We start from the raw sequence: 27,834 nt of genomic DNA, 5'->3' as shown, positions 1-27,834 counted from the left end.
AGTAGAAGGGTCCAGGGTAGGACCTAGACAGTTTTCTGAGAAACTTCAAAGAAGAAAAAATGGAAATTGAAATGAAGAATATGATGTATCACAGTAATTAAATTATCCCTGAAATATAAAAAATAGTGAAAGGGAATAAAGGGGAAGAAAGGAGAAAAAATGAGTGGGAAATATCAGAAAGGGAGACAGAACATGAAAGACTCCTAACTCTGGGAAACGAACTAGGGGTGGTGGAAGGGGAGGTGGGCGGGGGGTGGGGGTGACTGGGTGACGGGCACTGAGGTGAGCACTTGACGGGATGAGCACTGGGTGTTATTCTGTATGTTGGCGAATTGAACACCAATAAAAAATAAATTTATGAAAAATAAATAAATAAATTATCCCTGAAAAATAAGAATATGAAATCAGTAGATGATATAAACAAGAAACAATCATTCAATATTAAGTACAGTGAAAAAAAACTAAAGAGATACTTATTAGAGAAACAAAACCAATGAATGCTGATTATAAACTTGAATATAGTATTGAATATATAAATATTTCAAATATTGATAAAATATTAACATAAAGCAGGAGGCTTTAAGAAACTGAGCCATGTAAGAATCAAATATAAAGAAAATAGGTTAGAAATTATAATTTTGATCCTTACCATAGTTTTTAAAAACTACTTCCAATTTTTAACCATTTACTTAGCACCCAGAATAGAGCAGGGATGGAGTGACTACTGGAGACACTGCCGATCCAGAGAATGAAAAACTGACAGTCTAGCTGGAAGACAAGTATTGGCCACAAAAGCCATGTGTGACCAATCTCTCAGGGCTTAAAGGGACCAAAGAAAAGAAACAGTGATATGAATGGGGATGTCAACTAAACAAATTGTCATCATTTAGGTTCTTCTCTCTGTTTCTGATAGTTAGGCAGGTGGCAGTTACAACTCCTATAAGCACCTCTAAGAGGTAATTAAAGAGCTGTGTTTGGGGCCCAATTCTTTACTAACCTACCTATCTCCCTTCTTCAGTTAGACCCGGAGATTAATACATGTGGAAATACATGAAGTTGATTCTAGACATTATAAAAACATACCTTGTTTTTATACTGTTATCTGCTAAACGAAACAAATACCTTGTTTCGTTTAGCAGATGTCGCTGAGAAGGGAAATAAAAGCAACCTAGATCATTCCAAAGTAGCTACAAATATAGGCGAGAAAAGAAATGTGTCTTGCACTAAATAGTAGGAAAACATAGTCTCAGTTTAGTGATCAGCAAGTGTGAGAGGAAAGGTAGCTGTAGGTAGTGACAACTCAAAATGGTGAGAGCCAATCTAGATAGCCTTCCTCATTAACCCCCCTACACATTCCATCCACCCAAAGCCCACCGTTCTCTAAGATCCAGGGCAGCTCAGAGCCTTCTGCCTCCAAAAAGCCTGCTTACCTAGATAGTTGCCCTACACTCAGGGGCAAGGACTCATCCAGGGGCAATTTGTGGCATCAAACGAAGTGCAATTTTTGCTCAGACCATAGTTGTATACTTTAGTTGTATTTGCATTACATTTTATACCTTTTAGCCTACAAAGAGCTCCTAGTTCATACTCTCATTCTCATAACACACTGAGGAATGAGGTTTAGAGCAGGTTTGCAGAGTGAGGTCTCCTCAATGGAAGTTCTGTGTTCCTCCACACTGCTGCATTAGCATGAACTATGCCTTGAACAGAACTTAAGATTATTATTATAGTTCTTTATAAAATTTCCCATATTTATCTATATGAAATGCTTATACAAAATCAACATATATAATTCCTTACATAAAATTTTATGTGCACGTCTTTTAAAAATGCAACATAAATATGCTCTCTTTATTTTTATTTTTTTTTTAATTTTTTTAAATTTTTTTATTTATTTATGATAGTCACACACAGAGAGAGAGAGGCAGAGACACAGGCAGAGGGAGAAGCAGGCTCCATGCACCGGGAGCCCGACGTGGGATTCGATCCCGGGTCTCCAGGATCGCGCCCTGGGCCAAAGGCAGGCGCCAAACCGCTGCGCCACCCAGGGATCCCAAATATGCTCTCTTTAATACCCAGACCTACAACTTCTACATATATTTCTGCCTTGTTGCACAAGCACCCAGAACTAGATAAAAGCAGTATTTAATATCTCTTAATATTTCCAGAGATTTTTTTTTTTAATATGAGAGCAATCAAAGACATTTTCAGGGATCCATGCCCGACAAAATCTGTCAAGCCTATATCTACGAAACCTGTAGCTTTCTTAGGGATAAGTGAGAGCAATTTCTTATAGATGTTTTATAAAATATCTATATTGTTACTTCTTGAAAAGTAGTAAGGAATTATGGAGAATTTTATCGTCACTGAAATAACATTCCCTTGAGATATAGAGAAAGTTGGGAGAATCTCAAATACTCTTACATTTTGTTGCATGCACTATCTATTCCATAGGATGACATAACTTGTAAAAGAGGCTTTTATCAAAGTCTTGTCTGAACATACACAGGTTCTGCTTTTTTCTTACTATATTATTTTACACAGCCTTCTTTCATCTTTTAATTTTTGTCAGAATGTGGTAGGGATTCCTTCTTCCTCACTTTGATCTCTGCTACCAGAAGTTCCTGAATTCAATCACAGAGGGAATTATAATGCACATCACAGCCCTGGGGCATCTGGCCATCTTTAGGCGATAAACACCCCCTCACTTCATACTGAAATAAATTCCTTCTCAGGTCCCTGGTAATAACGGGTCAACTAACCATTTGGGGGGAGGGGCTTTCTTTTTGTCCTTCTTCTAAGGAAGTGGTATATTTCTCTCCTTTTTCTTCTCTTTTTTCTTTTCTTCTCAGTTCACACCCCATGTTTAGAAAATATAAGTGAACAAACATTTTTTAAAAATCTTCAATAATGCTATTAATATTAAAGTTGATGAACTAGGGGTGGTGGAAGTGGAGAAGGGCAGGGGGGTGGGGGTGACTGGGAGACGGGCACTGAGGGGGGCACTTGACGGGATGAGCACTGGGTGTTATTCTGTATGTTGGCAAATTGAACACCAATAAAAATGAATTTATTATTATTAAAAAAAATATTAAAGTTGAAATGAATTTAGGCATTTAAATTTTTTATTGAGATATAATTGACATATAACATTGTTTTTGGTGTATAAATTCCAATTTTATAAATGTATGTATCATGAAATTATCACCACAATAAGTCTAGTTAACATGCATTGCCTCACATAATTAGTTTTTTTCCTTATGATGAGAGCTTTTAAGATTTACTTAACTTTTAGCACCTTGCAAATATACAACACAGTATTGTTAATTATCATCATCCTGCTGTACACTTGTCTTTGTTTTATAAAAACAAATAGGTTCATGCATACATACCTATTTGATTTTTTTCCACTTAGTTTTGGATATTTATAAATAAATCTATATCTACAACACCACTTTTAAATTTTTCATGGTATTCAACTATATGGATACATATGTTTTGTTTAACCAAATATTCTCTTAGTTGTTATAATATTTTGCTGCCATAACAAGAATGAGTGGGTATTACTTTAGATATATCTGTTGGATTACTTCTTAAGATAATGCCTTAAGTATAATTGCTTGAAAAAGGTATTCATGATACTAAGTATATTAAATATTTAAAAAGCATCCTCCTTAATATTATACCAACTTGTGAATTCAACATCAGTGTATAAGACACCCAGTTTCCCACTCTTGTCATTTTTTTCAATCATCGTCAGTCTAATAACAGGAAAATGGTATTGTGTTTAACTTCCTTTATTATTATCAACAGTGAGGGTTAAAAAGTTACTGTAAGTTTGTTGGCTATTGGTTTCACTTTTTTATGAATTCATCTTGATGTTATTTATTGTTATATGATGGGTATAAAGATCTAACTTCTTTTCCCAATTCCCTTATTTAAGAATCTGCCTTTTCCATACTAAATATATAACATATAAAACTGGTATACTGTATATCTACTCCTCATATAACTGAAGAGACTTACTAACTGAATGACTGACCTGGGCTTATTTCTAGATTGCTATTCCATTCTACTGAGATGTCTATTTATATTTTAATAATTTCAAATCTTTCAAAACATTTAAAAGTCTTATTTATTTATTTGTTTGAGAGAGAGAGAGAATGAGAGCATGAGGAGGGGAGGGGCAGAGGGAAAGGACAGAATCTCAAGCAGACTCCCTGGCTGAGCACAGAGTTCAATGCAGGGCTCAATCTCATGACCCTGAGATCATGACCTGAGCCATGCCCCACTTTCAAAACACTTTAAACTGGAAAGGCAAGTGTTTCTTCATTATTTTTCATTTTTTTAAATTTATTTATTCATGAGAGACACTTTTTTGTTACCTTTTATTTTAAAATATTGTCTTGTACTGTTGGTACACTTTTTCTTAGAGATGAATATTAGAATGCTTCTGTTCAGTTCTACTGGGAATTATGGTAGCCACTATGGTTAATACATCCTTTAGGTTAGCAGAAACGAAAATGTCCCACAACATCCTGACAGTATTAAGTTTTCCCATCCAGGAACAAGACATGTGCCTCCATCAATTCAAATTTTCTTTTCTCCCCTCAGCACACTCATACAGTTTCCTTCACATGTCCCGCCAATTGCTCAGCTTACTTTTTGGATGTTTGTCTCTTTGTTACCATAATTCATGGCTCTTTTTTGCCACCTTATACTTTTGGTAGTTACAGAGGAATGCTATTACTATTTTTTAACTATGAATGCTTCAACTGGCCTCTTTACTAATTAGTTCTGAAAATTTTTCAATTCCTTTGATTTTCCATGAACAGGATTATTATCATCAAAATGACTGTTTGTTTCCTCCCTTGTGGTATTTACAACATGTGCCTTTTCTTTGACTAATTGGCTTTGGTAAAAATTTTTAAAACAATAGAAACTAACAGTGGTAATGGTAGATTTCTTTGCCTCATCCTTAACCTTCAAAGGAATAATCTAATCCTCTTCTGATATTTGCTAATTGCATGTCTTTATGAACTTGTTTCATCTCTTGGAGCTGTAACTATAGATTTTTTGAATAAATTTTATACAACCATATGCTTAAAAACTAGATAACACACCATAGTGGGAAGCCTGAGGGTACTTTACAATACCAGACACTGGTCTATCATTAGTCACAAGTAAGTATGGCTCTAGAGCAGAGAACACTAAATCAGAAATAAGGAAATTTCTTTCCGTTCCTGATTTTCCTACAGATTTTACTCACCTTTTTATATTCACAAGATCACAATATAATTTCTATGTGTCCAATATGTAAGTTAATAAAAATTAATAAAGTATTAAAGTTACAATCTCAAAAGATGTATTTTTAAAATACCACATAAAAGAATAGATGAAAATATTTTATCATATATGTTTATGGAATTCAAAACTTGTAACATTAGATCTCTAATTACATTCTAGTATATACTATTTATCCCCTGTACCTTTTTTTAATGAAATATATGTACGATACAGCAAGAAAGAAAACTATATAATCTTACCACTATTTGGATTTTGTTTTTGTTTTCACTGAAGTTCAATTTGCCAACATATAGTATAACACCCAGTGCTTATCCATCAAGTGCCCTCCTCAGTGCTCATCACCCGGTTACTCCATCCCCACCCCACCTCCCCTTCCACAACCCTTTGTTCATTTCCCAGAGTTATGAGTCTCTCATGGTTTGTCTCCCTAATTTTTCCCACTCATTTTCCCTCCTTTCCCTTATAATCTCTTTCACTGTATAATCATCATATAGTTTCACTCATACAGGGAATATAAGATTTTTTTAAGTTAGTTTTTGAGCTGTTTTTTCTTCCATTAACCTAGCCTACAATTTATTCATGTACTGAGACTCAGGACTTTATCCTCTTAGCAATATTACCAAGAGAACTTAAGATTTTCTTACGAGGGAAAGTGCAACATTACTGTTTTAGGGATATATTTCTGCAATTATTAATTTTTACCGAAAGTACTGTATAGAGACAATACAAGTTGTGCGGTACTGAAAGTACTGTATAGAGACAATACAAGTTGTGTGGTACTGAAAGTACTGTATAGAGACAATACAAGTTGTGTGGAGGACTCCAAATGTGGAAAGGAAAAAGCATGGGAAACATTAAGGTCTTCCCTTCTGGTTCCTGAATGAAAATGTGCAAAGGAACAAACTCATGAAGAACATTCTCTTCTGGGTCAGAACCCATAAGCCATCTCAGGAACCATGGTCCCACCTCTCACTTTACAGGCAGGACACTGGGCATCCACAGGGATCATGTGGTTTGTCCAAGGGGACAGCCTAGGTCCAAACCTAGATCTGTTTTCCTAAACTAGTCACCTTTCATTCCACCTTGCTTCTTCCCTGGAAGTCTTTGAGAAGCACAGAGTCCCCCCAATTTCTGTGCTCAGCACACACCCACTCACACACCCATTCCCCCACTGGCCTCTGGAAGTTGCTCACAGGGAACCTCAACTAGTAAGTACATACTTCCAATGGGTTACCATGCACTGGAGGCAGCTGCACTCAGCTTCCTGTTGATATTCGGCAAAGGGAGCATCATAGACAATGTAGATTCTAGTCACTGCCAGTTCCTATTGTAGGACCTCAATGATAGACTCTCCTGATCCTTAGACTCGAGCTTCACCTGGACCAAGTGTAGCTTTCTCCAGAAGACCCCAGAACAACATTTAGTCCCTTCTGCCCAAGTATGCATCATAGGATGAGGACATCAGAGTTAAGTTCCAGCCCTGGGAACATGACTAAACCACCCTGGGTATGGTGATAAAAGTCATCTCTCCCCGCACCGCCCCCAACATCAACCTCTCCCTTTAAGGAGTGATCATGATCACCTGGATGATACCTAAGGTGCTAGTGTGGACATTCTGGGCTTCTGTGATGGTAAACAAGGAACAGATTGCAAAGGACATGTGGAAAAGGGAGCCAATGCTGTGCACAAAGGTACCCAAGCAATATAAAAGACTTTCCAAAAGGAACATATATTCCCTGCAAAGTAACCAGTCTCTAGCCAGTGAGCACATCTTTTCTCAACTGTAATAAAAAATAGAAAGACCGGGATTACTTCTCATGTACTTTCAGAGCCACTGATAGACACAAACTAATAGCAGCTGCTTGAAACACTGCTCCTTGACCTCTGGCTTAATTAGCATATCTATTCAGTGAAACCATTTTGACAGGCTCCATCCAGGCTCATTTGCCTTACTGGTGGCAACCTTACTGGTGGCAACAGAAGTCTCCTATGTCAGCACCAACTTTAGAGGCCCACCTTGGGGCTGACAGTACCCGAGATGTGTTAGCATTTTTCATTTTCTAATCAAAGGCGTCAAAGTAAATAGGTGTTGGCAGTTGACAGCTGAGGCTGTCTGTGGTGTCAACTCCCTGTGCAGAGTTTCCAATAAAGAGTACTGGGAAAGGGATTCAAGCCTCAGATTTCTGTCAGAGTGGCCATGGTAGGAGATGCTGGGGTAGTCGCTCTCCTGTCACACATGTGGCAAGGGCAAGAGGTAGGGGTGAGGAGACTTTACTGGGTCTTCCAGCAAACCCGTAGAGAGGGTGTATGCATACATGTGTATGTCTGTTTGTAAACACACAGACACACATACACATACAAGAATAGGAGTGAGGATCCCTGTATTACTGCTATCACATTTTTTATAGCTAATTCTAAAAACTGAGGAATGTGTATTAGGGGAGAGGGCAGCATCTGCTAGTACTTAGCTCCCTGTCTCTTCAGCACACCACCAGGGCAGTTACCCACAGATGCGAGCAGGGCAACCCTCCCGCTCTTGGAGTTGCTTGTAGCCCTCCATTACCACACACAGGTGGTAAGAGTGATGGGGCCCTGTGCTTGTTCAGGCCAAGGAAGAGCATGCTTAACTGGAAGTCCCTTTGAGTGGCAGCAGGGAGATGAAACATGCTGTGGCCATAATATCCACGTGTCTGTCAGAGAAATCCATCCATCTTTACCTCAGACATATATTAAGAAGCTATATAAACAAAAGATTATAAACTATTTCATTCTTTGCCCACAGAAACTCCAATACACAGAGAGAGAAAAAGCACTCAAATTAGAGAAAACATCATGGACACAGTAAACAAATGCTTTTGTGTAGAAAAGAAGAGTGAGTTTTTCAGAACTTATTGAAGAAGTAACACTCCTTAGCAATACTGTGGCAAAATACTTTGCGCTGAGTCAACTTTAAATAGGTACATAAATAAACAATACACTAAGGGCCTTGATAGAGGAACAAAATTGCTATGTCTTAGCTATACTGGGAAAGGGTTCTCACCAGTTCCTTAGGGAGGAAGAACTAGACTTTTATATCAAAACTAACCACATATAATTTATTGTATATATTTAGGATAAAAAGAATACATAGTAAATTCATCTAATCCTATCTTATGTGTTTAATTATTCTATGACAACATATCCCTGTTGTCTTCACAAAGTTCTGAATTGCTTAAAAAAGTGAGTATCTGAACCGAACCCCACACAGCCTTAGCACAGCAGAGATGCTGGGCGTCAGCCAGCCAGGTGTATAGCCAGACTTATGGGAGTCTGTCCCACATTTATATATGCCTTGGTATACAGTTCAAAATAACACATTATTCATAGATACCTATACATTAAGACAGCAATGACTCCGTAACAATCCTATAATGCCTGCTTGATCTGGTTTATGCTCTGTTCTGTTACAGCCCCACAACCATTCCACAGAATAGATACATACATCCTGTTGTTCAGCTTAACATTATGAGACTTTTATTTTAGAGTCATTTGAGCGAGTGTTGAATATCACCAAGCACAAATGCCTCATTTTACTGCTGTGAGGCCCAAACCAGTTAAGTGGCTTGCATTAGACCACACAGTTATTTAGTAAGAGAGCTGAGACTAGGGTGCCGTAACCCCAGCTACCCGTTCAGGTCTCTGTACATGTCACTATCCTGCTAGTTAAAGGGGACAAGAAAACCACAATTAAATAAATGTTCATATATAGTTATAAAAGATAGATAAAAAGTTACCAAAGATACATTATTTTCAGTGTAAACAATCTTTCCAACATTTCAACCGGTTTTCCTTTTGTGTGTGTGTGTGTGTGTGTGTGTGTGTGTGTGTGATTTTTTACAAGACCGACTAAATTTAAAGGAAAATAAAGAACAATACTTGGTCTTATGACTCTGGTTATTGGTTACCCTGAAGCATGTGGCTGGTAGGCATGCAGCCTGGTCAAAATCATCCTTACATAACACAGTCAGAAAGGAACGTTCAATACCAATGTCAAATTCACAAGTGCATACATTGACAAGGACATTCAAATCCCCGTTGGGAAATTTATTCTACTGAAATCACCAATGGAACCAGAACTGTCTCACATAAAACCTACATACATTCAACTGTGTAAGAACATTCAACAAAATATGTCAGTTTAGCACCTAAAAGTTATCACAGTCACCAGATAGAAATTTTGATACCTATTGGTTGAATAGACACATAATAACATCAGTAATAGCCTTAATGGGATCTAGACACTCTTAATAATATCTACAATATTCATTTAAGCTGGTGGTACTTGCTAGCAGATAAGAATCTATACTTCATTTATACTGTATGTTTCTCTTGTATTTTGTCTCATTTTCAATTCAGGCTGCTCTCGTTCAAGAATATACAATGCAAGGTGCCTAAAATGATATAATTGTTCTGTTATCTGCATAGGAAATTCCACAGGGTGAGATCTGCATTTCACAGAAATGAAGTTCTCTCTTTATCTATAAGCACCCACTTAAGAATTTTTTTCTGACCAGCTGAACAGTATTTCATCACTAGCCCAGATCAACCTTACTTGAAAATACAAATGTCTGCATCTCAAGAGATCCAAAAAGCCGCCCGACCCTTGGGCTTTTTTTTTTTTTTTTAAAGCTCTCACTGTGTCTCCACCTTGTGAGGAGGCAGGGCAGGAAAGCAATTGAACAGGAAGTCTTCAAGAAGGCCTGAAAAAGGCTGATGGAGCCCTGACAGTCCTGAATCCCCACCACAGATACATTACCATCTGCGCCTCATTCCCCTCATCTTCCTTCCTTACCCTCCTCCTCCACTTCCCTTTGACTTCATATGTTTATCTTCCCCATCCTTTCTCCTTCTAGTTTGGATACTGTCTAACTCTTTCTAGATACAGTGGGATTAGATTAATCCATTTATATTCCATGAAAGTATTTTAAACAAAATGTTAGATTATATACATACTCTATTTTGTACATTAAGATAATGACTCTGATCCTCATCACTATGGATTATTTATTCCATCTTCTATGACCCATCTTACAATCAGTGGTAAGAACATACATCTCCAAACAACCAGTCATGGGTACAGGCAGCATTTATGGTTCTAGAAGAGTCTCCTCAGCCCTAACTTCTATATAAGACTAAAGGGATTAAGTAGGAGATCTTCATTAGTCATTACGAATTTTATAGATGGGGAAAATTAATAAGGCAGGAAACAACAAATGTTGGAGAGGATGCGGAGAAAAGGGAACCCTCTTACACTGTTGGTGGGAATGTGAACTGGTGCAGCCACTCTGGAAAACTGTGTGGAGGTTCCTCAAAGAATTAAAAATAGACCTGCCCTACGACCCAGCAATTGCACTGTTAGGGATTTACCCCGAAGATTCAGATGCAATGAAACGCCGGGGCACCTGCACCCCGATGTTTTTAGCAGCCATGTCCACAATAGCCAAACTGTGGAAGGAGCCTCGGTGCCCATCGAAAGATGAATGGATAAAGAAGATGTGGTTTATGTATACAATGGAATATTACTCAGCCATTAGAAACAACAAATACCCACCATTTGCTTCAACGTGGATGGAACTGGAGGGTATTATGCTGAGTGAAGTAAGTCAATCGGAGAAGGACAAACAGTGTATGTTCTCACTCATTTGGGGAATATGAATAATAGTGAAGGGGAATATAAGGGAAGGGAGAAGAAATGTGTGGGAGATATCAGAAAGGGACACAGAACATAAAGACTTCTAACTCTGGGAAATGAACTAGGGGTGGTGGAAGGGGAGGAGGGCGGGGGGTGGGGGTGAATGGGTGACGGGCACGGAGGGGGACACTTGACGGGATGAGCACTGGGTGTTATTCTGTATGTTGGTAAATTGAACACCAATAAAAATTAATTTATAAAAAAAATAAAGATGCTATGATCAGAAATGTTATTGTATCTTTTATAAAATCCAAAGTGATAATATAATCTAGAATTGTGCTGTCCAATAGGACAGCCACTAACCATGTGGCTATTTAAAGTCATTAAAATTAAAGAAAATTTAGAAGTCAGTTCTTCAGTTACACTAGCTGTATTTCAATGGTTCAGTATCCCATATTATAAGCAGCTACTGTACCAGGAACACAGATACTGAGCATTTCATCATCATAGAAAGATCTATAATGTTCTAGAGACATAGGAGGACCCTATTACAAACGTGCAACTAAGAAAATGCCCTTTTTGGCAATAATCATTAGGATTTTTAATTTTAGAAGATGACTTTACCCTTTTGACCACAGTAGTGAATTTTGTCTCCAGTTCTTAAGCCAACTGGACATATTTGCAATAAAGCCAGTGATTTCCATTGTCCTCCAGAGAGTCTCTTAGGGGTTGGTGCAGCAAGACTAAATGGGAAAGGGGAGAAAGGGCTGGAGGCACCTACGTTTCCAAGGAGTTGTATTTAAATAGCAGTTTATGGCTCAAAGCTCCTGAGAAACATCATATATTCTCTCTGGAATCTGGATTGCTCTAACTTATAGTATACTAGGGACAACCCACTGGAGATAAGTGTAATCCACCACATCACTGGAGACAGGCCTAAAGTCTGGTAGATTGTTTCCAGGATACAGTCGTGTTCTCCAGTCTCCAATTGGCCTTTACACAGCCCTGCAATTCTCCCTTCACTTCTTATTGACTCATACTGTATGGCTCCAGGTAACCACTCTATGCCTTTCTACTTTATGAAATCCTAATTCCATCATGTTTGATCTTTGCAAAAACCCTACTTTGTAATTGCCTGGGACAAATGTAGCCACCGGATGTGAACTCCCTGAATCTCCTTCCTCCTGTCCAGTATTTCTCTACACTCATCCTTTCACCCTTTTCTGTCTTCATGGCTACCCTTCTGAACTTATATTTGATGGCATTCCCTCCTGCTTGCTCCAGGAATTGCTCCATCTATCATCCTCATTCGCTTTTATCTTTAATGGCTTCTTCATCACTGAAACCTTCCTCTTGGATCATAAACATTCTTATCTGTGCTTTAAAAAGGGGAGAGGCGGGCAAAACTAAACACAAAACAACTTTCTCTGCTGTGTCTTTTTATTCTACCAAACATCCTCACATTCATTTGTTTTCTCCATCTTCACCTGCCTTACCCATTTATAACCTGATTCCTGCCTCCATACATCTTGTTCAAACTAACATCAAGGCTCCCGGTGACCTTCTAATCACTAATCTGTTCCCAGTCCTCTCCACTCCTCTGTAGTGCAGACTGCATTGACTGACCATCTCCTTTCCATGAATGTCTCTCCTCCCTGGGCTTTCCTGATGCTCCTCCTTCCTCGCTGACCATGTCTTCTCTGGTTATATTCCCTGCTCCTGATCTAGACAGGCACACTCTGCACATGTCGCAACCCCCTTCCCATCTTGGGCTACTTGCCCTCCCCAGTGAGGCCCCAGTCATGGCTCCCAATATCACTTATTTTCCACGGCTGCTCCCCTCAATGTCAGTGCAATATGTCTGTAAACCTGCTGGATGGATTTATATGAATACTTTTCTGGGACTCTGACATGAGGACAGTCCCTCAGACCCTGCTCTTGAGCTCACAATTCTGCAAGGAATACCCTCATCCTCATCCTTCCAGTCACCCCTCCCTCACAGGTATTCTTGACCTGTCAGTTCTGACTCTCTTACATTAGGCCCTTTCTTTCCATCCCTACCACTGACTCCTACCACAGGCTCCCACTAACCCCCTCCTCCCAACTGCTGCCTGTTATGGAAGCCAGAGAACCCACTGACATCATGAAATTTATTCTCTTTCTCACTGAAGGCAGAAGGAATTATCAATCTGTGACCCCTGTCTACTGCCTTAAGGAAGATATTACAAGGATCTTTATGAACCTTCCCAGAAGACAGTCTGTGCGTGTTATGGCAATACAAAAAAGTGTGTACTGTTGGAAAAGTTCCTGTAAGAAGTCAGTATCAGTCCAAAAGTTATGCTCAGTTGCTTTTTACTGTTTCTTCTCTGTCACTGTCCCTAGTGGTATTAGAATTGTGCTGGAATGTTACCTCTGACCTACGGTTCTTGTGAAAGCTAAAAGTAATAAAAGGTATGAAAACATCTGCACCCACATTTCCCATCTCCTGTAGGCCCTGACTCATAATCCAAGATGCGCAGCATTAGGCAGAGTGCAAGGGCAAGAAGGGGACTTCCAAGAAACTTATAGCCCTCCATTTTATAGTTAAAAAGCAGGGCAGTAAGACCTTTGAGCTGCTCTCTGTTTGTTAGTGTTCTGAAATTTCTATCTCATATGACAGGGAAAAAATAGCAAAAGTAAGGTCTGGCCAGAAGGAAAGCATCTCTAATTTTGGCAGTGCTAAGATCACTCGTCCCCAGGCTCCCTTGTCCAAATGACTTGGCTCACAATTATCATAGTAATTGTTCTCAAATACACTTCTGATTATGCATCACTAAAGAATCATAAATGATTCCATAATTTTAACAGAATGAAGTCACAGGATCCTAGCTATTGAGAGCCAAAAGTGGTCAATTCATTTAATTGAATCTCTTCCAACTTTATAATAAAAATCTGAGTCCAGTGAGGTTAACTGACTTTCCCCCATAATATTTTATTACCATAAGTGCTGATTTTGATGCATATTATACATGCAAGTGTGGCATATTTCTTATCTTGATCCCTTTTCCATAGTTCAAAGTATCTATTTTTCATTAAATATCTTGAATAGGCTAGAATATGCTAGACTATGGCACTTATAAACCTTTGAGGGACAATGTGATTTCTAACAGTGTAGCCCACATATATGAGTCTAGGTGGATAAACTAGGTGTTACGAAGGCAATGAAGAAAATATTTTCACTTACAGGCAATGCAACAAAGTACTCAGAAGAATCAAGTCCTTCTGTGTAAATGAGTGTGAAGGAAGCAAAGAAAGAAGAAAAAAAACTGAATGTGTGGGAAGAATCTGAAAAATTAACAGCAAGATTCAGTGAAAATGATTTCATTTCTTCCTTATACAGAATACTTTAAATTACATAATTACAGATTACAGGGAAATAGATATTTAAATCCATTGGTGACATGTGTTTGACTTCCTCATTTCCAGAGAAAAATCAAAAGCTTATTTTGGTTTTTGTTCTCACTCTTCTCTTTTCCCCACCCACCTAAATTGGATTGAGATATTTGACAAAGTAAAACGCTAGTACAATGGAAATTAGACTAGCAAAATGAGAAGCTATAGCTGCATGAAACTCTTTACACACTACAAAATCAAATGTTCCCACTTTTTCCTACAGACATTAGAAAGGGACAGAAATAAAATCAGATCCAACTCTCAGTTTCTATTTTGAGCAGAAGTTTTAAATGCCATCAGCTTCGATTAATGTGCTATGTATTAGTCACCTTGCACAGAAATATGTTTCATTTAAAGGGAACCCAACTAAATGTATTTCCTAAAATGATAACATGCTGAGGGCATGGCAAAACTGTTTTAGATAAAGAAAACAAAACATGACTTTGCTTGCATGTATTTTATAAATTTCCAAACAGTTTGAAGTTTATAGCCCAAAAGAGAACTCCATGAAAAACTACCAATCAACTTCTCAAACTGCACCTTCATGTTGCATAAATGAGATATTTCCTCTTAATGTTCAGAGAAGTATTCAATATACATGACAGAGGGAATTATAAAAATTTAGAAATGGAAATAGACATCATTGCCCTGACATATATTATCATTACCACTTTCCTTACCCCATGCCAGATACAGTTAATCCATCATGCTCATTTTTCCTACTCAGCTTTCAAATCCTTCTCCATATAAACTTTATACACATGGCCAATGAATGGAAATGGGGTTGAACCACTGTCATTATGACTGTGCCTGACCCTTTTCTGGGCACTCTGCATTCATTAATTCTATTAAATATTCCCAATCTCACAGTAGTTTTTTACACTTATTTTTATTTATTTATTCTTATTTTACAATAAGAAAACAGAGGCACAGAGAGATTAAGTAACTTGCGCAAAGTCACCTAGCTAGTAAATGGCAAAGGCAGCATGCAAACCCAGGCAGCCTTCGTCCAGACAACCATATCCTTCACCATTATGCCATAGTCTCTTAAGAAATGAAAGCCAGTACAGAGAGAAAATGAGATTTTATTTTAATCTTCTTTTCTGGAAATGTCCAAACATACAAATAAAAGTAAAGTAAGTAGTATAATAAACTCTCATAGCTCCATCAACCAGCTTCAAGGATTCTAAAAAATTTACCTTTTTTCATCTTTTTTTTTTTTGAGAGGGCAGTGCCAGATTATTTTATAGCAAAGCCAGAAGAACACCGCCATTACTTAAAGTGTGGAATAATTAGCTCTGAAGAAACAGTGCAGTAGTGCTGAGATAGCCAGGAGAGAATGTGAAGGGCGTGAGGGTTTTCCTCACCCCCAACTCAGGAGGGTTAGGTGTTCCCTCTTTTTTTTTTTTAAAAGATTTTATTTATTTATTCATGAGAGACACACAGAAAGAGAGAGAGAGAGAGAGAGAGAGAGAGAGAGAGAGAGAGAAAGGCAGAGGGAGAAGTAGGCTCCATGCAGGAGCCCAACGTGGGACTCAATTCTGGGTCTCTTGGATCAAGCCCTAGGCTGAAGGCGGCACTAAACCGCTGAGCCACCCAGGCTGCCCTCCCTCTTTCACATACCTCCTTCCCCTCCGCCCCCCCCCCCACCAAATGCCATGCAATCTTCAGCCATAGCCTGACTCACAGTTCCCTACATGGATTTATTCTCCCCATTGGGTCCTAACTTTCCAAGAATGAGATCTTGGTGTTCTGGTCACAATAGCTGCAGCACTGAGCTCTGCGCTTACCCAACAACAGATGCTAAAAGAGGGCTGGATTAGGGAAGGGAAATGGACAATCTGATGGTCATGAAACCACACAGCCAAAAAAAATGAGACTGTTCAACTACCATATCCTCCTACCATAATCCTACCATTTCATCCCTCAAATTTCAGTTTATCTTACTTTCAACCAAAAATGGTCAATTTTAAAATAAAACAAAAGACATTCACATTCTAATCCCATCTCTGGGTGGACATGATCATTATCTGACTGTTCTGAAAAGGAATTTACAATGTCAATAAGGCTTAATCTCAAATAGGCAAGAGCTTCTCTGAAATCTGACCTCTCAGGTCCCTTTGAGTTCCTTTTTCCATGAATAAAAAATGACACCCTCTTTGCCAAAGGAACATGAGATAGATTAACAGCTGTTTTGGTAAGAGTTGTTAATAATACTTCTTGGCAACTCTGAACTTACTTAGAATTCATCTCAGATACAGAAAATCAAATGTATTATTTATGTAAATGTATTTTATGGTATTCACGAGCATGAATGCTGAAGTTAACATTACAAAAAGCTTTCATATTAACCCTTATTTTCATTGATTAACCTTCCAAAAGGCTAGTTATTTTCCATTTCAGATTATTATCCCCCAAACCCAAATCCTATTCAATAATTAAAAGAACATCTACTTATTTAAGTATTAAAATAAGATATAGGGACGCCTGGGTGGCTCAGCGGTTGAGCATCTGCCTTCAGCTCAGGGTGTGATCCTGGGTCCGGGGATCGAGTCCCACATCAGGCTCCCTGCAAGGAGCCTGCTTCTCCCTCTACCTATGTCTCTGCCTCTCTCTCTCTGTCTCTCATAAATAATAAAATCTTTTTAAAAAATAAAATAAGAAATAAAACTCCAGAATTTAATGAATGTATCTTATCTCTCTAATTGAGGGGTCTGATTTTGACAACTTTGAAAAGCCATGAAAAGCCTCAATGGTAGGGCTTTAGGCCAATTCTTTTTATTTTTTAAAGATTTTATTTATTTATTCATGAGATAAATTTTCAGGGGTCTCTCTTGTTTCATACTCTTACATAAGAGAAACTGTAAAAAAATTTCTATTGGGAAAGGATTTCTCTTGAAACTCTATTACTGTAAAGGACATACTAGAGATAGCATGAGGGATATTAAAATTATTAAAAGACATAGCACTTCTCCTTGAAGAGCTTACAATCCATAGGGGAAACAGAGCATAGAAACAAACCAGGACAATCAGACAGTATATGATAATCCACAAAAGTGATGTGAGCAAGGAACACTGGAGTTACCCCCCAAAAAAGACTGCTTTGGGTTCACAGATGAAGGAAGATTTTTTAAAGAGGAAGTGGCATTTGAATTGTACCTGGAAATGGCAGGATGTACAGAGAAATTTGGTTGGGAATAGGAGGACAGCGTTACAGAGATGAACAGTTAACACAAAGACCACAAAGGCAGGAAAGCACAAAGCCCTCAGAGAGAAAAGCAAACAATTCTGGTTGGCCAGTTGAGGGTGTATGTACATGAGGGGATGGGATGTGGGAGTGGTGAGAAGGGAACCCTAAAACCATGCCCTGGAATATCCAGTAAGGAACTGAAGCAAGCACAGGGGCACCATGAAACAAAACAGGGTAAAAGGGAAAATTATCTCAGACCATGTACTTAAGAATTACAGAGTACTAGAGCACCTGGGTGTCTCCATGGTTGAAAGTCGGCCTTTGGCTCAGGTTGTGATCCAGGGTCCTCGGATCAAGTCCTGCATCAGGTTCCTCACATGAGCCTGCTTTTCCCTCTGCCTGTGTCTCTGCTTCTCTCTCTGTGTGTCCCTCATGAGTAAATACATAAAATCTTTTTAAAAAATATAAAAAAAAAAGGAATTACGGAATACTTAGGAATGGTTTAGGTGAGAGGTACTACAGATTTAAACTAAGATGAGAAGAAAGAGTACATGAGAGAGTGAGAACTGACCAGATTTGATCACTGACTAGAAAGGGAGGCAAAAAGGTGAGAGGCAATGTTGATCCTAAAAGTTCCAGCCTCACTAGCCAGACCACAGACATCATTCACAGATAGAGCAACTGTGAGAGGAGGTGTTGGTTTGTAAAAGATAATGAAAGATTCATTTGGGGTAAATGTTCAGTTTGAGGCAACTTGGGGTCAGTCTGCTGGGGATGTCTGGCATGTGAAACGGGTGAGTAGTTCCAGAGAGAGGAAGGGGCTGCAGCTATGGAGGTGGTAGTATGTCCAAAGTGCTAAGAGATGAAAGTATGGATAGGATGAGCAAGGGGAAGCTTAAAGAATTGGAAGAGATGCATTGTGAGAACAAACCTTGGGGAGCTCAATCACACCAGCTGTACAGAAGACAGATGATACAATGATGAACTGGCAAGCTGTACCAGAAATGGCAACCCCTCACATTCAGGAGGTTTTCTGGCTGCACCAACAGCTCCCCTACAAACGATCTCCCAGAGCCCATCTCCGCTTCCCAAAATATAACCCCACTGAGAAACTCCCTGATCACCCGCATCAGAAATTAACCCCCCACCCCAAACCAGGAACATCTTTCCAGCTTTGTATCGTTTTTAAGGCTGTGGGCACATATATCCTTGTGCCATGGTTATTTATACAAGGTCACCTCTCTGTCCACCTCCTCAGCTGCATTCCTACTCCCCAACCACTCTACTACCTCCCTGCACCCAGGGCAGAGGGCAGATTCTATATCCAAAAGGTGAGAGCCATATCCAGGGGGCCCCGGGGTCTCCCCTCTCCATGCTTACTGTTATCTGCCCCTGAGGACCCAGGAAAACTTCATGGAGAGAGTTGTAAGTAAGCCAAAGTCACCCAGGAAACACCAAGTTCCTAATGAATCTCTGAAAAGTGCCCTAAATATAGCATGCTTTGTTCACTGTGGACACTGTTCAGACTGTTTATAGGCACATGAGTATCTAAAAATATGAGCTGCACACTTCTAAACAGTTCCTTATTATAGTCATATCTCACATTTTGAGACATCTATTGTGCCACATTATAATTCCTAATTACTGTAGTATTCCTAAAATGAATCCTACTTGAACATACCGTTTGAAGAAAGATCAATGTTCCAAGAAGGAAAAAGGAACCAATGCTGATATCATGCTAGCTGTTTCGATGAGCTAAACCAACAAAGCTTTCCTCCTAGGGTTTGATCTATGGACTTTCAGCTCTTTCAAGAACTGTATATTTTACTTACTCCTTATCATCAAAGCATCATCTCTCCACTAAAGAACAGAAATAAAATTATTCTTGACATTAAATCTAATAACAAATATAACCAGAATGGTTAATGGTACTAAGATATCAACTCAAATATGTAAGGAGGTTTTCTGTGGTTCATTGGTGAAGTACATATTTTACATACAGTTAGGTAGCAGATAATTACAAAACAATTCTAAGTACTGTGTTTTTTTTTAAAATAGAAAAAAATTCTAAACATATATTACTTTTATTTTTTTCTTGTCAAGTTTTTATTTAGTTACTCAAATTTTTCTTTAAATGTGAATTAATTAACATACAGCGCAATATTGGTTTCTGGAGTAAAACTGTGACTCATCACTTACACACAACACCCAATGTTCATCACAATGAGTGCCCTCGTTAATACCCATCCCCCATCTAGCCCATCTCCCACCCACCTCCCTCTGTCAACCCTCAGTTTGTTTTCTATAGTTAAGAGTCTCTTATGGTTTGCTTCCCTCTCTCCCTGACTTCATATGTTCATCTATTCTGTTTCTTAAATTCACATATAAATATAATCCCATGGTATTTGTCTTTCTCTGACTGACTGACTTCACTTAGCATAATACACTCTAGCTATATCCATGTCCTTGAGAATGGCAAAACTTTATTCTTTTTTTTAACTTTATTCTTTTTGATGGCTGAGTAATATTCCTGTGTGTGTCTGTGTGTGTACCACATCTTCTTTATCCATTCATTGGTTGATGGACATTTCCATAGTTCAGTTATTCTTGATAATGCTGCTATAAACATTGGGGTACATGTACCCCTCCGAATGTATGTTTTTGTATCCTTTGGGTAGATACCTACTAGTGCAATTGCTGGACCATAGGGTAGCTCTATTTTTAAATTTTTGAGGAACCTCCATACTGTTCTCCAGAGTAGCTGCACCAGTTTGCATTCCCACCAACAGTGTAAGAGGGTTCTCCTTTCTCTGCATCTTCATCAACCCCTCTTGTTTTTTGTGTTATTAATTTTAGCCATTCTGATAGGCTCATCATGGTTTTGATTTGTGTTTCCCTGATGATGAGTGATGCTGAGCATCCTCTCATGTGTCTATTAGCCGTCAAGATGTTTTCTTTGGAAAAGTGTATATTCTGTCTTCTGCCCATTTCTTGACAGGATTATTTGTTTTTTGGGTGTTGAGTTTGATAAGTTCTTCATAGATTTTGGATACTAACCCTTTATCAGATATGTCATTTGAAAATAATTTCTCCCATTCTGTAAGTTGCCTTTTAGTTTGTTGATTATTTCCTTTGTTGTGCAGAAGCTTTTTATCTTAATGAAATCCTAATAGTTCATTTTTGCTTTTGTTTCCCTTGCCTCTGGAGATGTGTCTAGTAAAAAGCTGCTATGGCCAAGATCAAAGAAGTTGTTGTCTGTGTTCTCCTCTATGATTTTGATGGATTCCTGTCTTACATTTAGGTTTTTCTCATCCATTTTGAATTTATTTTTGTGTATGATGTAAGAAAGTGGTCCGGTTTCATTCTTCTGCATGTGGCTGTCCAGTTTTCCCAACACCATTTATTGAAGAGACTATTAGATATTCTTTCCTGCTTTGTCAAAAATTAGTTGACCTCATAGATGTGGGCCCATTTTTGAGTCTTCTATTCTGCTCTATTGATCTATATATGTCTGTTTTTGTGCCAGTACCACACTGTTTTGATTACAGCTTTGTAATACAGATTGAAGTTGGAACCATAATGCCTCCAGCCTTGCTTTTCTTTTTCTTTTTTAAAGATTTATTTAAACGTGAGATCCCACAAGCCTGAGATGATGACCTGAGCTGAAATCAAGAATCCAACGCTTAACTGACTGACCTGTGCAGGTGTTCCTGCTTTTCTTTTTCAAGAATTGCTTTGGCTATTCGGGATCTTTTGTGGTTTCATACAAATTTTAGGATTATTGTTCTAGCCCTGTGAAAAATGTTGATGGTATGTGGACAGGAATTGCATTAAATGTGTAAATTATTTTGGGTAGTATATACATGTTAACATTTGTTCTTCCAATACATGAGTATGGAATGCTTTTTTCATTTGTTTGTGTCCTCTTCAGTTTCTTTCATAAGTGTTGTATAGTTTTAGAGTACAGATCTTTTACCACTTTGGTTAGGTTTATTCCTAGGTATCTTATTCTTTTTGGTGTGAATACATATTACCCTTATTATTAAGTCTTTAACTTAGGACTTATTTTCCCTGGCTTGTTATGGCTCTTTTGGGTGCTCAGGGTGTCCCTGTCTAGTGTCCTTTGAAGCAGAGGTAAAGAAGAAATGCCCTAAATACACCTGGAATTATTCTGTCCACAACTGTCAGATCTCCTTTAGCAAAAGTTGATGCTATGGGAACAAAGCTCAATTCATCTTGACATTATTATTTTTTTTAAGAAACCAAGGCTTTGACATCTTCCTTAGAAAGATACATTACATACGAGATTTTTTTTTAATCACTCATGCTCCCTCTAAAAGAGAAACATGCCACTGGGAATTTTACTACTAAAAAGGATGACAAATAGTTGCTCCTGTATTTAAAAATCTTCAGACTGTCAATATGTACACACAGATCTGAGTTACACATTTGCAAATAGTTCTTTATTATATACACATTTCAGATTTTGAGACATCTACTGTGCCACAATGTAATCTGTAATGACAATGATATTCCTAAAATGAACCCAGTGTAAAAGCAGCTCAGAGATGCAGTACCTTCAGGAAACCACGTGAGCATAAAAACCTCTCAGACTGCTTACAAATACATTAAGACAAAGGAAAATGTAATGTATTATTATTAGGAATAGCTAGGTAGAGCAAAATCTAGAACTATAAAGGTACAAATGTGCTGCACCTCATCTCTCCAAACCCAAGAAAGGATTTAGAAAGATCACGCTCAGGGAAAGGAAATTGAAAAAAATAATATAAATCAATCTCATTTTCAAACTCTACCCTCGACACTCCATCTTGTTCTCTCTCTCTCTCTCTCTCTCTCTCTCTCTCTCTCTCTCTCTTTCACTCACTCACTCACTACTTCAGCCTGATTCAACTACTGTAATCCCTCCCAAAGAGCCTGCCACAGGAAAACCTCTAAGACTTTCCTGGCCCTCCGGCAAGTTCTTGCTAAACTAACCAACATCTGAGGTACCACGGCTTCAGATCCAATAACAATGACTTTGAAGTTGACGGGCTGAGATGGGCTTTGGTCATTAAAGGCTCAGCTGAATGGGGCAGCCTCCAGATCTTCTTTAGGAACAGCAGCTGTCTGTGACTTGCTCTGAGACTATTAATTCATGCTTTGAAATACAGCTTACAACATCAGTCTCAGGAACCAGACTTAGAGTAGCACCATTCAGCTAATGGGGACCTTTCTGGGCACAGAGTTGAAGAAGCTCAGTTGTCCTTTTCTATTTTTAGCATCATTTGGTTAACTTTTAGAAACCCAGCCAAGTGCTCCACCAAAATGAAGGCATTACAGATAATCCCAGGTAATTTAAAAGGATTCTCGCCACTACTATTTAATACATAGTTTGTTTCATGCAACACTTGTTTTGGATCTTTCTTTGACTTCTTACATAGAATCCATGGAGCAAAGGGCTCCTGGTCTCAGTCCCTGGATAAGTCATTTTCTAGATTTAAGTCTTTTTTCTAACATTTAAACTCCTCATAACTGAAAAAATGATAGGGCCAAACAGGCTTTTTTTTTTTTCCTTCAGTAGATGCTTTTCTAAAGTCTTAACAATGGTAGATGAGGGTAGTCAGATCAAATCTTTCCTACACAAAGAAATCAAATTAGTACACCCGCATTCTGATCCACCCAGTGTGGCCCAAGGGGCAAATCCCCACAGGGGCACAGCACGCCGGCACCGCCCACTTACGGTTGGCTGGCCGGCTCTGCTCGGGCTGCGCGCTGTCCACAGACTGGGTGCTGGAGACCGAGGACACACTGGAGCTCCGCACGAAGCCAAAGGCTGCCAGCTTGGCTGCTGGGAGGCGCGAGTATCCAGGAGGACGAAGTCCAGATTTTGGCAGATTGGATTTTGCAGCATTTGAACCAGAGGCTTTCTTTAAATCTGCTATAAAGAATCCAAACCAAACCAAAAAAAAAAAAAAAAAGGTTGACAACAAGATATGAAATATATGGACTATGAATACTAATCTAGCTCTATCATAAACAGACCACAATTAATCTTGCAGGGTGTGCTTCAGCACATTCACAATACAATTTTGTAAGAAAGGCTCCTCATTGTGGGCTGGGAGCTACAGAGAACTCAAGTATGAGGAGAAGCAGCAGGCAGATGAGACAAGAACAGACAACTAGCCCTATTATTATGTGACCATAAATAAAGATATGCAGTGATTAGGAAGCTGGATGGAATGAACACTTACCGTTGCACCTTACCCTAGAATTGTGAAATTGACACACATCCTTAAAATCTGACATACAATAATGGGCAAAGAGCCCTTGTGGCAAATATTCATCAACAATTATAAACAATATGTGATAATTCATGGAAGCATGTACAAGGAATCATTTTGCTAACATTCTGTTGGTTGTAGGAAAAAGGTGAGGACAAGTTGAGGAGCTGGCCAGGCTGAAATCCAGTCTCTGTTATTTACTAGCTGTATAACCTTGGGCACCTGACCCAATACTTTAGAACTACAGTTTTGTCTCATAAAAGGACTGATGATGATAAAACTGGCCTCAAAGATTTAGTATAAGTATTACTGCTTGTAACAGAACTTTATAGATGCTCCAATTAACACTAAGATTTTTTTTCTCCTTTCTCCATGATTTGGTTTTATGTTGAACTAAAATTCAAAAGTAAACTAAACTTCAAAATTAGTTCACAGATATGTGCAAAGCCAGCTAATTTTGAAATAATAAAATATCACACTATGCTGTCTGAACCAGGCTCTATTCATGGTAATCTCCACACCCTAAGAAGTCTTTCAATACATAATGTTATCACACACAAATTCTCTTTAATATTCCTTAAAAGGAAAAAGGTCTAGATTTCTTAATAATCTGTATAATTGTCTTAGTCAAGCCATATAGCAACTTTCACCTGCTATATTTACTGTGAGTGCATATATACAGATCCTTCAGCAGTGTTCCTCCCTCTTTATTATCTACTGAAAGATTAAACAAGTTGTAGACTAATAACTAAAAAAAAAGCCATTCATTTTTTTAAAAATTGATGCCTAGAAATCAATGAAGAATCTACATCAGAAATAAATCTATGTCTGGAAATCTGTGAAGAACGAATAGATCCAAACTGACCCAATGGTGCCTCTTTCTCTACTAGGAGCTCTCCCTAAGAGTGAGGCTGTGGCCAGTTGTACACCCATATGCACAACTATGGTTTCTTGATTTCTGGGTCAAGACTAGGAGGAGGAGGAATCAAGTGAGGCAGAGGGAAGAGGAAGGAGGGAACAAGGATCTGGGCTGTAATATTCCCAATTTGGTTCTGTCCTTATGCTTGGGAAAAAAATGCTCAAATATGATGAGAAATGATCACTGTTTAATAAGTAGTAATGGCCCTTCTATATCAGCAATTAAATGTCAGGTCAATGCCTTCAACTGTTGTTCTATCATTTCACATACTTTTAGATAATATCCACAGAACAATGGAAGTATCCCCCATATATTAGATACATTTTCTTTTTTTTTTTCAGATATATTTTCATAATAAGTCTACACCAACTCAATTTTGGATAGTGCCTGTAAAACAGTGAAAGTTGCTAAAAAATCAGATGTTATTTCAATAAGTATACACTAAATCCATCACATTTTTATACTAATTTCAGTTATGTATAACTTCTTTCCCAACCCAGTTAATCAATAACTGACTCAAGATTACAGAAAAACAAGTGAGAAGAATATGAATAAATTTTTTTCTAGAAAGAAACCCCATATTTCAGAATGACGAGAAGATCAGAATTTCTAAAGAACACCTTGACATGTAGTAAACATTCATTTAATATTTATTGAAGAATGAAAATTAGATGCTCCTGGGTGGCTCAGTCAGTTGAGCATTCAATTCTTGATATTGGCTCAGGTCATGATCTCAGGGTAGTGGTATCGAGCTTCATATTGGGGTCCACACTTAATACAGAATCTGCTTAAGATTCTTTCCCTCTCCCTCTACTCTTCCTCTTGCTTTGGAACTCATGCATGTGTGCTCTATCTTAAACAAACAAACAAACAAATAAACTCCTTTAAAAAATGAAAACTAAATTTATTAAATCATTACATAAGACAACAAAGGCACTGAAAATGTTCAAAGAGGAAATTATCCTATTCCACCCTTACCTATATTTAATGATTGCTGGTGTCATTGGCAGAAAGGTAGCATGGAACACGTGGAGAGGGAACTCAACAACACAGGACCCCAAGTATACATGAAGTCAGTCTCTGACTTCTGCGCTTTCACCTTCCCTTAATCCAGCTTTCCCTTTTAATAAACTCATACATTGTGTGTATATGTGTGTGTGTGTGTGTGTGTGTGTGTGTATGTGTAGGCTACTTGTGGGAGTCTTACCCCAATTCTCTGTGTACATAATTCTTCTAAATTTAATCTATACATCAAGTTACTATCCAATGGTCTCTTTCTATGAGATATATCTCACAAATAGTTTACATATCTTTGGGGTAAAAACATCAACAGGAGATGCCATATCATCCTTGGAAAGGTACTCTTCAGCATTACATTCAGCTGCTCTTACTGAATGTGCCTCAATTTAATCTTAATTTCTCATAAAAGGAATTTAATTATTAAAATGTGCACTTTACGACTTCTCAAGTGCAACATATCAGAAGAATATTTTTTTTTCAAGTACGTAGTGTCCTTGGGCTATTCAAAAATACAGATTTTGGGCAGCCCTGGTGACTCAGCAGTTTAGCGCCGCCTTCGGCCCAGGGTGGGATCCTGGAGACACTGGGATCGAGTCCTGCGTTGGGGGAGCCTGCTTCTCCCTCTGCCTGTGTCTCTGCCTCTCTCTCTCTCTCTCTATGTCTCTCATGCATAAATAAATAAAATCTTTAAAAAATATATATATATGTATATTGATGGAAATAGCATATCGAGGTATACAGGAAGTCCTCCCTAAACAAATGATAACAATGTTAAATAAAACTGAGCAGACACATAAGAGAGACATCTTCTGTGATGGTCGCATGAAGAGCTTCATGGACATTTTCTCCCATGAAACAACCATAATTAGCAAAAATTATTTTTAAAACACAACAATCACTTAAAGTTTCTAGAAACTGTTTTAAGGGCATATAGGGGATAAAGAAACATTTATATATGAAAATATACTAAATCTCAGTAAGAATAGTCAAATTGGATGGCACTTGAGCCTGACTCATTCCTTTCCTACTCTGCAACCTTGTCCATCTCAGCATGATAAAAGCTCTACTCTGGGTGATTATGGCCAAGGCAACAGGATTTCTCTCCCCCTGGTCAAGAACTACCATCTCTCACTGGGAGAGGCAGGCCACTACCATTTCCCATCCCTATGCCCTCCTCCTAGGTCCATGTTGCAGAGACTGAATTACATGCAAGCCAGAGGCCAAGAGTTGAAGGAACCCTTCTTACCCAGCTCCAAGGAAGAGAGCAGAGGCAGTAACTACCCCAACCATAGCAAGCCAAAAATCCTGAGGCCCTAATCATTGTTGCCCTGCGTCCCTAGAGGTTCAATATCAGGAGAGGCAAAGGGAGAAGAACAGAAGCTACTGCCCCTGTCTAGTACCCACCTGTAAATCAGGATTGTCACTCCTCAAGGAACAGATCACTGTCCACCACACCCCCTATTAGAGTCATAACTAAGAGATCTGCCCAAGGGTAGAGGTAGGCCATAAGAATGAAAATCTCTGAAGCACTCTACAATGCCCACATTAAAAAAAGAAGAAAGATATTACATCAATAAAGTAATCTTCCATCTAATGACACTGAAGAAAGAAGAGCAAACTAAATATAAGCAGAAGGAAGGAAATAATAAATACTAGAATCATAATAGATAAAAATGGAAAAGTAAAAGAGAGAGTCAGCAAAATCAAATTTGGTTTTTAGAAAGATCAGCAAAGTTGACAAACCTTTTGTTACATTGACCAAGAAAAAAGAGAGAAGACTCAATTTGTTAAGTGAGGAATGCAGGAGGGGACATCATGACTAATCTTGCAAAAATAAAAAATAATTATAAGGGAATATTATGAACAACCTAGTGAAATGAACACATTCCAGAAAAACACATAGAGAAAAAAATAAATAGAAAATTTGAATATATTTACAACTAGGAAATTGAATTAGACATCCAAAAAGTTCCCACAAAGAAAAGCCCAGACCCAAATGTCTTCAACAGAGAAT

The 27,834-nt window shown here is 38.3% G+C and overlaps 1 protein-coding gene across 6 annotated transcripts in view; it reads right to left on the bottom strand.

Annotated features, from left to right (window-relative positions):
* The window catches only part of MTUS2 (microtubule associated scaffold protein 2), a 577,843-nt gene that overhangs the window by 315,859 nt on the left and 234,150 nt on the right, over nt 1–27,834 (bottom strand). For 5 of the 6 annotated variants that reach the window (XM_055317371.1, XM_055317370.1, XM_055317369.1 and 2 more), the window contains one exon: nt 23,341–23,538. In XM_055317371.1, the coding sequence (XP_055173346.1) occupies nt 23,341–23,538 (198 nt within the window). The remainder of the gene's footprint in view (nt 1–23,340; nt 23,539–27,834) is intronic. The other variant, XM_055317372.1, reaches the window with a different exon arrangement.

Source organism: Nyctereutes procyonoides, unplaced genomic scaffold (assembly GCF_905146905.1).
Source record: "Nyctereutes procyonoides isolate TBG_1078 unplaced genomic scaffold, NYPRO_anot_genome, whole genome shotgun sequence".
Lineage (NCBI taxonomy): Eukaryota > Metazoa > Chordata > Mammalia > Carnivora > Canidae > Nyctereutes > Nyctereutes procyonoides.
The sequence above is the reverse complement of the archived record's forward strand: the minus strand, read 5'-3'. Positions and strand labels throughout refer to the sequence as shown.